This window comes from Polypterus senegalus, chromosome 1, assembly GCF_016835505.1.
Source record: "Polypterus senegalus isolate Bchr_013 chromosome 1, ASM1683550v1, whole genome shotgun sequence".
Lineage (NCBI taxonomy): Eukaryota > Metazoa > Chordata > Cladistia > Polypteriformes > Polypteridae > Polypterus > Polypterus senegalus.
Genome location: NC_053154.1, coordinates 231,753,197 through 231,767,378, shown reverse-complemented (window position 1 = coordinate 231,767,378; position 14,182 = coordinate 231,753,197). Strand labels below are relative to the sequence as shown.

Genomic DNA, 14,182 nt, shown 5'->3' with positions numbered 1-14,182 from the left:
CTTCTCCACATAGTCTTCTTTCAGGTGGATGCACTTCTTGTTCCATTCCATAGGATGATGATTTACGGCTGCTCCCGAATCCAGGTGTGCACCACTTCCTTTACCTCATGATGAATGTGTGACCACATAGGACCTCATTAAATGGGTTGAAGAGGTGATGGCTGCATAATGCTAGACTAGGGCTGATGTGGAAGACTGTCATATTGCAGCTATTACATTAGGACGTGCCTCGTCATTTGCATGTGCAGCTCAATAAACTTAATGGTACCAAAAGCAGACAACACAATCCATCAATCTTCTCTGATGTAAGCATTCCCCAGGTTGATGGTCAACCAGATCTAGCTTTGTCAGTTACACTTTAAACTTTTTTTACCCATTCATAAATTTTTCATTGAGTCATGCTGTTTTCACTTCCATACTGTGTCAACATCCTTTGGTTTCATTACCTCTGTCCAAAGAACTCTCACTACAGAATGTTGATTGACAAAGAGGCAATCCTGCAACGGAGCATTTGTGTTCTTTTAACCTTGGCTTCAGCTAGACTAACAGTGGAGCGCTGCACTGTGAGTGTACAAAGTACCTATGAGCCATCACAAACATGTTACATTGCATCAGCTGATATCCATTGTTGTTACTATGCAATTTTTCCAATTGTCTTTACTTTTTGATTTACTCTTATGAAAGATAGTGTGAACAACAGCATCCAACAAATAGCAAAAATATGATTGCCAAAATCTGAAGCCAAGATGGAGTTCAACCCTAAAGATGTAATTTGCTTCACAGTGAATATTTTAGTGTTTCTCTTATGAGGTTTACCTAAGAATTCCTTAAGTATGAAGTACCAAAACAATCAAGACTTTTAAATGTACTTCCCTGATATAGAATACACACTCAGGTTACATCCACACAACTCTGTTTTTATTTATTATTACTGACAGGTGCCATAATAAAGACTGTATTAAAATACAATTACCACCATTCTATGTAAGTGACTAGATACTGAAATTAATAATATTGCTTCAACACATACATATACAAATCAGTAGACATATACAGACAATACCACCACCAATTTACAAACCATCATTAAGACCATAGTCCCCATGAGTTGTTATCCAAACATCAGTCTATCCGTTTTGGTCACACTTGCAACAAAAGGTGAAAAGAAACCCTGCACAGGCCAGCAGGCCATTACAAAGGCAGCAAACGCAGACAGCCACTACTGGCCAGTTTACCTAACATGCAAACCTTCACAGTGTGGAAGGAAAACCAGAGTGCTGGGAGAAAAACCCCACACAGGCATCAGGGAAAACATACAAACTCCATCAAGCAGGTCCAAAAACCAAACGTGGGGAGATGTGAGGTAGCAACTTCAAATAATGTGCCAGCCATTAATATCAACACCTATGAAAGCGAGAACTAAACCATGGCGGTTAAGGGCCTCAACACACCTCTTAAAAGAATCATAACTTGGCACATGGAGACTTAACATTATTAAAGCAAATACTGCCCTCCATATCAGTAAGTAATCAATTTTTACAAGCAGGTCAATCACTGAGGAAGCACTAGAACTTGAAGTCAGATGTCTCACAAGACTTGGAAAACAAAGCCTCAACATACTGGTTACCTGATTTGAGCCATTGATGATGTTCAGACTAGACCATCCTAGGGCAGCAACCCCAGCAGGTCCATTGTGCCAAAGAAGAGGGACACTGAAGCATATCCTTAACAGTTGCTCCAAGGTACTATGAAAATCGGTGAGGTTCTCAAAGGGTTAATTAAAACTCTCTCCCATGCCATTGGTAACATCAGGCACATGCAACCATCAAAATGCATTAGATTTATTAGGCAAGGAGTGATGCCTTAGGTCTAGGAGACATTCACAAATTTTCTTGCATCTGCACAACAAACTGGAAGCAAACTGCTGGCCTTCGAAAGCAGTTGAGATGTCTACATGACCATCTTGATGCCAAATATTGTTCTGCTGTTTGAATTAACTAGACTGGTGGTCATGTTGGAACTCACTTTCCTAGGAAGATACTGCTTTTCTTCTCACTAACCTCCTCCATTGCAGTCTTGAACCTAGGGATGGAAGTCCTGGTTGGAGCCAACAGTGGAATCTAATTTACTGGGTGTGGTGGAATGAGCAAGAACAGAGCCATCAAGACAGTATTGGAGTTGGCTGCGCATAAGGAGTTCCCCGGGGAAACAGACTGTTACCTGATCAGCCTTGGTGGGGTTCATCCGTGCAAGGGTATCAGGTATTAAAAGACCCGAAACACTCACCGCCCACAGGTTACTTCACTGATGATGTGCCCTAGTGCATCATATTATGCCAAGAACAAAAAGCATATAAAACCTGAAAACAGATTGACCACATAAACTTAAGCAGAAAAAGAATTTCTTCCACAGTCCGAGAAAAACACCGACCAATGCACCCACAGATATACATCAAAAGTGACCTCGTGTGCTATGCCGGGGGTCTCCCTGTTGGATACAACCAGTTTTTCAATCAGTAGTTTTCTCTCTTAATGAGCAGGTGCTTTCAAGCCGGTCACCCATGCCTATAAAACCCAACAGTTACATAAATGCGGTGGTATGTTATGTTATGTCATTTATGCAGGCAGTTTATTGTTCCTGTTAGTTCTTGTCCTTTCATAGTTGGTCAATGTAGAAATGGCAAATTGACAGCTGTGCTGGAAGTACCTACTTACAAGTCACTTCTCATGTCAATATTAGATTTGAATTGCTTCATCTTCTAAAGCAATAGCTGCAGAAACCTTAGCTTTTGATGACCACTGCCAATACCAAGGAATCACCAGCATCAACTTCAGGTTATAAATCCCAGAGGACAGCAGATTGTCCATTACTATGAGACTGCTTCACATCTTCTTGGACTCCAATGAGACTGGTGAGATTCTCTTTGGGGCAGTGCTGTCATCTCAGTCATTTTTCCTTGCTACTCTATATCACTGAAGAATAAGCATTTGGCATCATGCTGTTTAATCTGGATTTAGCTAAAACTTTGCACACTTTATACTATCAAGAGAGAAGCTGGGCATTATGCAGTGCACAGTTGTGTGGCCAAGCCAGGAAAGTAGTAAGGCATTTTAAAAAGTTATCAAAAATACTAGAGAATTAAAAAAAAAAATGTCCAAAAAATAGTTTTAACATTTATTTAACAAAATTCCCAGAAGAAGAAATGGGTAAGAAATAATAGCTTCAATTTTATTGTTTTGGTATACTGAACCATTAAGCTCTGCAGATTCTACAAATATTTTTTCAGATCACAAAATAACTGATGCAAGTTAGCCACCAATGAAAATCTACATATACAGATCATTTTGTTTCCTAACCATACCGGACTACAATGATGTAAACATTGTTGTAATCTAATATTGGAAAATGACATGCATTACTGGTGATTGAGCCGTAGGATGAATACAAAATTTTAAATATTCATATTTTGTTCTGATTTTGCTACATAGTTTTTTTTTTCTTTAAGACTACTTAACAATTTAAAACTAAAAACCATGAAAAACTAAAACATACAGATATAACATGATAAACTGTATATTTAAAACTCCCTTTTGAAAATATATACACAATAATCCTTATAGCCATATATTTAAAAAGTTATTGCAACAGTAAGATTTAACAAGTATGCTGAAAAAACAATATAAGCATAACTAGCTAGCAGTGCCTTACGTTTAAAATACCTGAAACACCACGGACTAAAGGCTAAAATTTTAAAATTAAACTTCATGCCTATTTCCTCCTTTTAACTGGATTCAATATTTTATTGTTGGTTTTCTGTTCTGTGTAGTGTCCTCTTCTAGACACCCTTTGAGGTTTAATTTCAGTATCAGGCAATTTGTCTAGAAATAAGAAGGAAAAAGTGGTGTTAAAAACCCATGTTGTATTGGAAATAAAATGTGGCCGTCTGTCTAGTAACAGGAGTAAAGTATTTAATTTTTAATGGGATCACTTGTAAAAATTTGCAGGAATTTATAGTAATATTTTGTTGCTTATTTATACAACGGGAATACTTTAAATATGAATCCGCAAGACAGCTATTCACTTCAGTGCATCAACAAACCAATAGTTTTAACTTTTTCTTCTAAAATCAAACATTAAAGTACAATTTAAACCACTTTTGCTCAGATTAACCAATCAAATTGCTTACAGTAATCGGAAAAGAATATTCATTCATTCACCGAGTTAAGCTAGAATCTGTATGTTTCACCCGCTGAATGTTTGCACAAAAACGACATTTCAAGTCAATTGGGATAAAGATTATAAAGTACATTTGAAAACTAAACATAAGATACTTACCATGGACATTTTTTGAAGTTTTATCTTCAGTCACTGCTCTTCTACCCCTTAAAGATTTTACAGGGCTGATGACAGATTCAGCGATAGCCGTTTCTGCAAGCACTCTTTTCCCTCTCCTTAAAGGTTTCTCTAATTTAGCAGCATCTTGGTTGTTGTCCGTTTGTAAAGAGTCCGATTTTCCTTGTGCTACCTTTAGTTTTTCTTCACTTTTAAGTTTGTTCACAGCTATTTCATTACCACATTTTGCCCGTCTCCCCCTTCTGATGCTCACAGTGACCTCACCACTGGCTTCAGGGGAAGTAACAGAATTTAAGTCTTCAGGTCCCTTACTGGCAGGAATAATTTTTTCTCGCCTTGGTCTTTTTGATATCAGCTGTTCTTGGTCTGCACTCTCCAGGACTGGGTTATCTGCAGTATCGGTGTCAAGTATTTTGCGCTTTCTTGTAGATTTTTCCAGCGGCACAAGTGCTTCAGCTGCTAGTCTAGTTTTGGAAGGTCGACCTTTTCTGTGTGGAAGCGTGACAACTTCAACAGAACTTTCTGCTGATGCATCTTCACAAATGGTATTATGCGCTTGCAGTAACTTTGACTTTGCAGACTTTCGACCTTTTGGCTTTGTTAACTCGCCACCACTTTTATTTTCAGGGGACTTTTCATTGGTTACTTGAAGCATCACAACTTCAGCATCTGGTGTATTAGATTTTGTTTCACTTGCTTGCCGTTCCAACTCTTTACTCTCCTGCAGAGTTTCAGATAGCAAAGGATGCCAGTTTACATGTTTTTTGCGCCCTTTCTTGGATTTAGTTTCTGACATATTGGTAGCTTCATTAGGAACTTCTTTCTCATCTGCTGAATTAAGACTTGACTCGACTATTTTGTGAGACTCTACATTATCACTTTCTGATAACTCTAGCACTACCTTCTTTCCTCTTAATTTCTTCAAGGTAGTATTGGAACCCTTTTCTGCTTTCAGGTTTTTCTTGGTTCCTGAATCCTCTACATTTGATATCAGGGTTTGAGTGTTGATATCTTCTCGCTTTCTTCTACCACTAGTTTTCCTAGAGTTAATATCTAATGCAGACTCAACATCAGTTAAAACCAGTAAGCTTCCAGTTCCCCTACGAGAACGATTTAAGACCGCGGTGGCTTTTTTAGTTTCCTCACCTTTAGTCTCACTATCTATAGAATTCCTTTTCCTAGTACCCATCCTAACAGGTACATGTGCTGACACTGTAGAAATGGTTTCTGCTTCTAAGATGACATTTCTACTAAAGTTGGGACTTGTTTCAGAGGTGACAGGTGGATCTGATTTTTCAAGGCTAGGATCTGCCAAATCTGTACCATCTGACATAGCAAGTTTAACCATTTCCTTTGTTTTTTTCAAAGCTTTAGACCGAGACCTTTTTGAAATAACTGGAATTTCACTTTCCACAAGATTTTTTTCAATGAACTCAATTTCCGATTGATCAGAAACCTGTTTTGCTTTATTTCTGACAGATCTGGTAGAAACAATTGGCACACTTTGTTCCAACTCTGAAGTGCCCTTTACTACTCCTCTTGCCCTCTTTGAACGTGCTATCGTATCATTTTTGACAGGACTTGCCCCAGCAACATTTTGGCTATCAGTACCTGGTTTATTATTTTGACCATGTGAAGACTTTCGAGGTAAACCAGACAATGCAGCATGTTTAGCTTGCAGTACCATTTTCTTTGGCTTAGAAGCATCTTCAGCTAACGCAGGACTAGGAGAGTTTTCTTCAGCACATGAATCTGTTGTCATATTTGGACTGGAATTTTTCTCACTGAGGGTCATATCTAAAGAATTTTCATGCGTTTTCCGCTTCCTTCCAGGTTTTTTGGCTGATGTAGGTCGTTGTGGGCTTGTGTGTAATTTTAGGAGAGATTCACATTCCTTAACATCTTCACCCGAAACCTCTTCAGACCTTGATCTGCTTTCTTTCGTGTCTATTTGTATTTTTCTTCCTCTAGTAGATTTCTTGGCAGGGAGTTCAAGGTTTTCAATCTTCTTTGCAACTTCTTTGCCTGAACCACGACCTGATCTTTTTGAAATAGATGTGTTCACCTTTTCTGCAACTTCTGAGATCACTGCACTTGTCACTGCTGTGACACAAGACAGATTTTCTTCACTTTCACTATGAGCACCTCTTCTGCTACGTGTAGATCTTGTGGTACTTGTTAAGTTTTTGTGAGCAACTAACTTCTGTTGTGACCTCCTAGATATCACTGGAGACTTTACAGGTTTCACCGTTTCAACATTCAAAGAACTCTCAGTTGTTTTAAGACAAGCAGACACAAGTAGATTACCATCAGACGTGTCATTTTGCCCAGGTAAAGGAGCATTAGGCAGAATATCCGAAGAGATTCTATTGCCTCTTGGAGATTTTCTAGACTTGGGAGGAGAGAAACATGACTGCACACTAGCAGCAGAAACTGCAACAGTTTTTTCAGAAGTCTCTGATGTAGATGCAACTGGTGCAGGTTCATATACGGTCTTTGGACTTGTTGGCTTTTCCAGTATTAATTCTGCTTTGAGAGAGAGAGAGAGAGAGAGAGAGAGAGAGAGAGCACAATTAGCAACACAAATACAAACATAAAATATAACGGGAGTAAAAACAGATCCTTGGGCCAATACAAATCTTAAAATCATAATAGTAAATGTTTTATACTAGTTCGAATTTCAGGGAAAAAAAAACCTTCTGTTACAATTATGATTATTTTCCTCATAATGTGTGGGTATGAACTCTAAAAATACAAACCTTTATGTGAAGGTGTTAGTCCTTCTTGATGCTCATTAGAAAGTCTTCTGGATTGCCTCTGAATTAAACAAATGAGAAAAAAGGTACATTATAAAAATGTAGGGTTGTTTAGGAGCATACAGTGGGCTTAATTGTATACTGACCCTTCCTGTTTTTGTACACTATCTTGTAGATTGTATTTTAAAAGGATAAAACTTATTTTCGCGTTCTTTCTACAAAGTGAAATCCCTTACTTATATTAAGCATTCAGGTGTATCCCGTTTGCTTCAATTATCCTTTAGATGTGTCTAGTACTTGACTGGAGTCCACCAGTGTCAACCTGAACTGACTAGATAGATTTGAGAAAGTTTAGAACCTATGTATAAAAGGCCCTACAGTTCACAATGCATGCCAGGATAAAAACCAAGCCATTAAATCAAAACCTCCTCTGTAGATTTCTCCAATAAAAGTGGTGAGGGATTGATTAGGGCAAAGGTATAAAACTATTTGTAAACCTTTGAGTGTTCCCAGGAGCACAGTGGCCTCAATAATTGAGAGCCAGAAAAGTTTGGAACCACCAGGACTCTTCATAGAGATAGCCATCTGCCCAAGCTGAGCAACTCAGAATGAAAACCTTCAGTCAGGGAGGTGACCAAGAACCCAATGGTGACCATAACCATCTCAATAGCTCTCTAAAAATCAGGCATTAATGATAGGGTGGCTAACTTCCATTTGCAGTTTAACAAAAGAAATTTAAAGACTTTGACAGCATGAGCGGAGGGGGAAGGAAAAAAAATTCTCTGGTCTGATAATACAAAAATTGAATAACTTTGGCAGTTTAGAGACACTATCATCTAATCTAACAGAGCCCAAGAAAATATGCCTTGAAGAATTAATCTGCCTAAATCTACATGTGCAAAGTTTGTAGAAACTTACCCAAGAATGTTCAATGGAGGGATACAAAGTACTGAATTAATGGTCTGAATGCTTTTTTTAATTCACAAACTGTTCTGAAAACACACTTTTACTTTATCATTATGGGTTACCAAGTGTAGATTGATGGGCAAAACTAGTAAATTTATCAATTTTTAATTAGGTCTGCAACATAAATTCTCCAGAAAGTGAATTGCTGAATATTTCCTGAGTCCATTTCATCTCATGATTACCTTAAATTTGAATACACCCATTCATCTACCCAAACAGCAGAAAGCTACAGCCCTTCCTTACAGCAATGGAAACAAATACAAGAATAAACCTGGACAGGAAATAAGTCCACACAACTAATTTGTACTATATGCAAAATATAACTGTCCAAAAAAAAAAAAAAAAGGGTGAACCGGCCATCTTAATATTTTCAAACAAATTCAATACAACTAAGTGGTAAAATCTGGTGATGTGTAAACTAGTTGCCACATTTGTTTCAAGCATCATCATGAATACACACAACTACTTTTCCTAGATTTTCCTAAATTTCCAGCATTTCCACAACCAGTCTTCAGTTTCTTAAACACACCTGTTCACGTCGTATTTTAGGACAGCAAGATCAGTTTTTTTTTTTTTTTTTAATTAATAGAAATATTCTGCTACCAATTCAATTCTAAATTAATTTCTGAAGCTGAGATCTCATTTACTGCTGTTTTATGGCAGCACATTTAAGCATCAATCACACCAAACAAAAGTTGCTTTTCATTATCATTAAGGGCATTGGAAAATTACTATATTCCTGATTTTCCTTTAATTATAATGCCTTTAAAATCCTGAAAAACCTGGTCAGTGTCAGTAATGTCCATTTAGCCACCACAGCTAATACAGTACATGGTTTCACACAAAGTCTAAGTTAGCTGCCGACTTACTGAAAATTTTTGAAGACATAAAACAAATATATCTATATAAATAGATCTATATTTTCTTATCACTTTTACTGCAAGTATAAGGGAAAGAGAAGGCGCGAAACTTAGCTTAATTTAGTTCTACGTTAGTCCTTAACCTACTTATCCCATCTGTGCCACTAAAGTACCGTCTCACACATCTGATCTAGCACCTGCACTTCCCTTCAAAATTTCATTCTGTATTATTTAACATTAGTTTCTTGAATAACCCTCGTATAAATCTCTATAAAAATAATTTGTTAGAAAAAACACCCTAAACAAATTATAACGTGCAGGAAATACACGAGGACCATAATGCAGCATTAAATGCATTTAGTTGCAGACAATGCACAGGCTGACAGTACCCCAATTTAATTGAAGAGAGGGCAATCATACTTCTGATGTACACAAAAAGCACAGTTATGAAGAACTATTAATATTTTTGAATAATTACAAGTGATTTTGTCAGGGTTGTTATGTACTACAGATAATGTAAAATGTCCCTGGTTTAATCTTCTCTCTGATTGCATCGATAGAGAGATAGACAGAAAGATATATAGATAGTGTCTCTAGACCAGGAGTCCCCAACTCAGGTCCTGGAGGACCCCAGTGGCTGCAGGTTTTCATTTTAACCCTTTTAATTAGTGACCTGTTTTTGTTGCTAATTAACTTTTAAATTTATTTTAATTGACTTGTTTTTTAAATTTGTTCCCCTTAATGTCTCCATCGTTCCTCTGAATTGCTTCATTTCTTTCCTTAAATGGCACACAACCAGAAATGACATGTGAAGTGAGTGAGCCAACAGAAGAGCAACTAACCCAGGGCCTCAATTTCCAACCAATTTCACTCCAACCAGTTGCTTAATTAGGTGCTGATTCTTGTTGTTAATTAAACCCGCTCTTTAATTCCATGGCTTGTTACTGCTCTCATTGTGTAATAGCAGACATTTCTGAAATTGTTGATCTTCTCTTTTCTAAGAGCACTGGTAAAATGTTTTGTGGACCTGAGCAGATCACAGTTCCTGAGACATTCACCTTTTTTTTTATTCTCAGGTATTGTGTGATCAACAGTGTTGGTCATGTGTTGCTGGTCATGTTTTGGCTCAAGTTTGTATCGCATTATTATTTGGCTGTTAATTAAGGAAAAACAAACAGTTTAAGGGGTTCTGAGTCTTCAAAACCAAGTCAAATGAAATGAATTCAAAAGAAGCTAATTAGGAGCAAAAACAGGTCACTAATTAAGGGTTAGAATGGAACCCTGCAGCCACTGGGGTCCTCCAGGACTGGAGTTGGGGACCCCTGCTCTAGATGGAGCAATTGCAGGTTAAGAGCCTTGCTCAAAGGCCAAATGGAGTGGAATCCTTTCTGGCATTTATGGGATTTGGACCAGCAACCTTCTGATTGCCAGTCCAGATCCCTAGACTCAGAGCCACCACTCTGCCCACATCACTTTAGGTGCAATGAAAATTCCATTTTTGTGAAGGTAGGAATTTTCAAGTGTCACATTTTTTTGTGTTTTCTCACGCATCTTAAGCAACAGTGCTTGATTTACAGACACCTAACCCTTTACAAACAAAATGTGATGGAAAAGTACAAAATATATAGTAAAAATACGGTAAGCATGTAGCACTCAGATTAAACTTACTATTCAAATGATTAGAAGTTACACAGCAGTTAATGTTTGGTTGACACCGTCAGTTGTGTATCATGATTAAAGCTGTGGACAAATCTAAAATTGCTGTCTAAAGCATTTTAAAATAATCTTACATTACCATATTCAGTTTAACAGAAGTTGTCTATGTCAACATATGAGGAAAAAGTCAAATCGACTTGTTTGTTAATCACTTATAGCATCACTGATGTCATCTTTACAAAGTCACACCTCATGTTTCCAAACTGTACGTACTGTACTTAACTTACTCAACTTGTCATGATACATAGAACACATTAAAGTTGGTAAAAAGACAGCATTACGTGCAAGTCATCAAATTGGACATAAGTCTTGTTTACTACCACATTTGGTTCATTAAATTACCACATTACTTTAACTCCACTAGACTACGAATTGTTTCATACACTACTAGGAGCAGAAGAAAACCTGCATTCAGATACTAGAAATTAAGGCTATCAAACTAGCCAAAAACTTAATTATATATTATTTAAAATAAGGGTATAATCGAACATGGCTTAAATATTCTGGGTGGTACATTAATGTTTGTAGCTTATGTACTTTTGTATATTTTTTTTTATTATTTTTACTGTTTTGTTTGCAGTATGTCTGATGACTTTAACAGAAACAGGTGGATAAACAATGCCTTCAAAAGAAATGACATTTGTAAACACAGCCCTTCACAAAAATACAATTTTCTGTGAACAAAATTGGTATAAACAAGCAGGAAAACAAGGCACAATTCCTAATGCATGTTTACATAGGGTGGTCCAGATCTAATTATGCAATTTTCATTATGCTATAACAAGTTTATTATATAGAAAATCACACAAAAAATCCCGGACCATCGAGAAGTGTGCGAACTGACGACGTCCCTGCATAAATCAAAGTCATCCAGATTAACTGGATCTGCATAATTAGATCTGGACCACAATGTACTTGTAAACCACTTTATTGAAAGGCCTTGATATTTTTTTTTTTCCCTAGCAATTGGTTTAGCACAGTTTGGGCGTGTTGGACCCGACTGGGTATTCTACTGGACAGGATGCCAGCAAGACTGCCGCTAAAAGAAACATGAGGGCAAGGAATAACATACAAGCTTAAACAGTTTTACTTTTTTCCCAAGTGAACTCAATATTTAATTTTTCAAAATGGCATCATTAAGTGGCTGTTAACTTGTGTCTTGTGTAAACTAACTAACTAAATGTCTAAGATGCACACTGCGTTTATAACTGTCTGCTGAAATAACTAAAATAAGCCAACACTGAAAATGCCCTTTAGAACTGTCATTACAAAAGGAAAAACAGATTCTGTCTAATCAGTAAAACATTCAGCCTTTGCTTATGGCAACGGAAGCTTAACAGTTTCATTATAAAGCTGCAACAACAGTGTTAAACTAATTGGTGCCAAACCAAAATAATGCTGATTATTACTGTGGATAAGTTTCTCCCAGGAATCATTACACAGAAAAACTGAACAAACTGTATTCAGTAAGATATTTTTTTGTGTATCTGCACTTTAGTAGTATATTTTCTTGCAAAAATATTAATCTAACAATTGCTTAATAAAAAAAAAAGTTAAAGAATAGAGCAGAAAGTATTAGGAAAACTACATCTACATTCAGACTTCTGCTAAACTGCATCTGTTAGAAAGAGTTTCACAGTTCACTTCACAAGAACCCTGTAGAATTCAAAATGACAGGTAACACTGATTTACCCAGACTAATATTTTAAAAAATTTACAGAAAAAAGTGCTTACTATGTTCTTTGTTATCAACAGCTCTGTGTTTATCGTCTGGCCTCCAGTTTGCTGGGGTTCTGCAAATAGACTAGTCAATCCAGCAAAGTCTTTCACTGGAGTGTGTTTCTGCTTTGGAGATTTCATAATTCTACTAATTCCAAAAGCACTGTCAACGGGACTTCCCTTTTGTTTAGGAGTAGTCATTATTCTCTTTATACCAATCATGTCTTCAACTGGCTGACTTTTTTGCTTTGGAGTCCTCATAATTGTTTTTACTCCAGTTAGATCCTCAATAAATACTTTTGATACTTTTGGCTCTTTAGGTGAGCGCAGGAGTCTCTTAAGTCCACGGAGATCTTCTACATGCTCAGACTTTTGTTTTGGTGTTCTCAGGATCCTTTTAACACCCTCAAGGGCTTTAGTAGAGTCTTCTACAACTGCTTTCTCTTTTGGAGTCCGCAAAATTCTCTTCAGCCCAACAAAATCTTCTACAGGATCAGATTTCTTCTTTGGGGTTTTCATAATTCTTTTCACATCCTTACTCTTAGAATATTGTACAACTGTTTTTTGCTTTGGAGTCTGCACTAGCTTTGTTACTCCTCCCAGGTTTTCCAAACAATCTAATTTTTGGTCTGATGTCATAGGATTTTCAACATTTATGCTGGATGTTTTAATGTTTCTTGACGCTGATCTATTCAGTGGTTTGCTAGGAGACTCTGCACCGCTGTACTCTTCTTGGAGAAGACGTGACACAGCTTCTCTGTTATACCTTCCACGTCTTAAAGTACTAGGAAGACTTAAAGGCGACACTACCATTTCACCTAAAGAAATAAAGGGGAGAAAGCACATTGAAATTACCCGGTGAATTTAAACAGTTTGTACTACAAAGTAGATTTTCAAGACCTGTTTAATATAAAAAATTAAATATATCCCAATCTTGTATATTTCAAGTTAAATGAGAGCATCGACTATTTGGAACTTAGCCATTTCAAGTTAAAAGCTCCACAGAAATAAATAGGATAAATCCTTCAGGTGTATATACAGTGGATTAAAAACATCACTAGTTTTAATTCTAACTATGGAGATGAAGAATTCTTACTAGTCAGAAATTAGGACTAGTCAAATGCAGGCATTGAAATGTTAAACTGATCTTGTCACATAAGTGACACACCAATGCTCAAAAGGTAAGTCAATAATAGGAGGCTACACACAGAAGAAAAAACAGTTAAGACTTGCAGCTAAAAAAATGAACTTGAAGGCACTAAAACAAAGCTCCAGCAATACAATTGAATTTATTGGATGAAATGAATCGATTATATAAAAAAATAAAGATAGATTCAATTATGAAAAAAAATTATACAGTTGGGCATTTTGCCCAGCTTGGACACCTCCATGCTAAAAGGACTGGGGGAGGGGCCAAATCCAGAGCATCAACTACCCCGGAGCTCTAGATGGCATTCCCCCCTGTATTGCAGTGGTGCCTAGGATTCCTGTAGGGCTCCATAGGAGCTGGAGTTCGGTGCAGCCCTGTTGGTTTCCGTTGGCGCCGCGAAGGGGTGCTGCAGCTGAACCCCTGAATGCAACTCTTCCACCACACCTGGAAGTGCTGCCAGAACTGTGTTAATGAACACCTGGAGCACTTCCAGTGCCTTATAAAAGGACAGAGAGAAAGATACCAAGGTACCGCTGTATATACTACCCTTAATGTGTACAATTCAAGATGTTCAATATGAAATATGCTCTGCTTCAAAGTGAACAGATTAGCTAAATTAAGGATTAGGATTCAAGTTTCTACATGTGCCCTGTTGATCACAT

The 14,182-nt window shown here is 37.2% G+C and overlaps 1 protein-coding gene across 5 annotated transcripts in view; it reads right to left on the bottom strand.

The window, feature by feature from the left end:
* Window positions 1-3,207: 3,207 nt before the first annotated feature.
* mki67 (marker of proliferation Ki-67) overlaps window positions 3,208-14,182 on the bottom strand; it is a 45,734-nt gene continuing 34,759 nt past the window's right edge. For 4 of the 5 annotated variants that reach the window (XM_039770161.1, XM_039770147.1, XM_039770170.1 and 1 more), the window contains 4 exons: window positions 12,386-13,188; window positions 7,113-7,170; window positions 4,336-6,882; window positions 3,208-3,878 (listed from right to left, as the gene is read on the bottom strand). In XM_039770161.1, the coding sequence (XP_039626095.1) occupies window positions 3,769-3,878; window positions 4,336-6,882; window positions 7,113-7,170; window positions 12,386-13,188 (3,518 nt within the window). In that variant the 3' untranslated portion in view covers window positions 3,208-3,768. The remainder of the gene's footprint in view (window positions 3,879-4,335; window positions 6,883-7,112; window positions 7,171-12,385; window positions 13,189-14,182) is intronic. The other variant, XM_039770155.1, reaches the window with a different exon arrangement.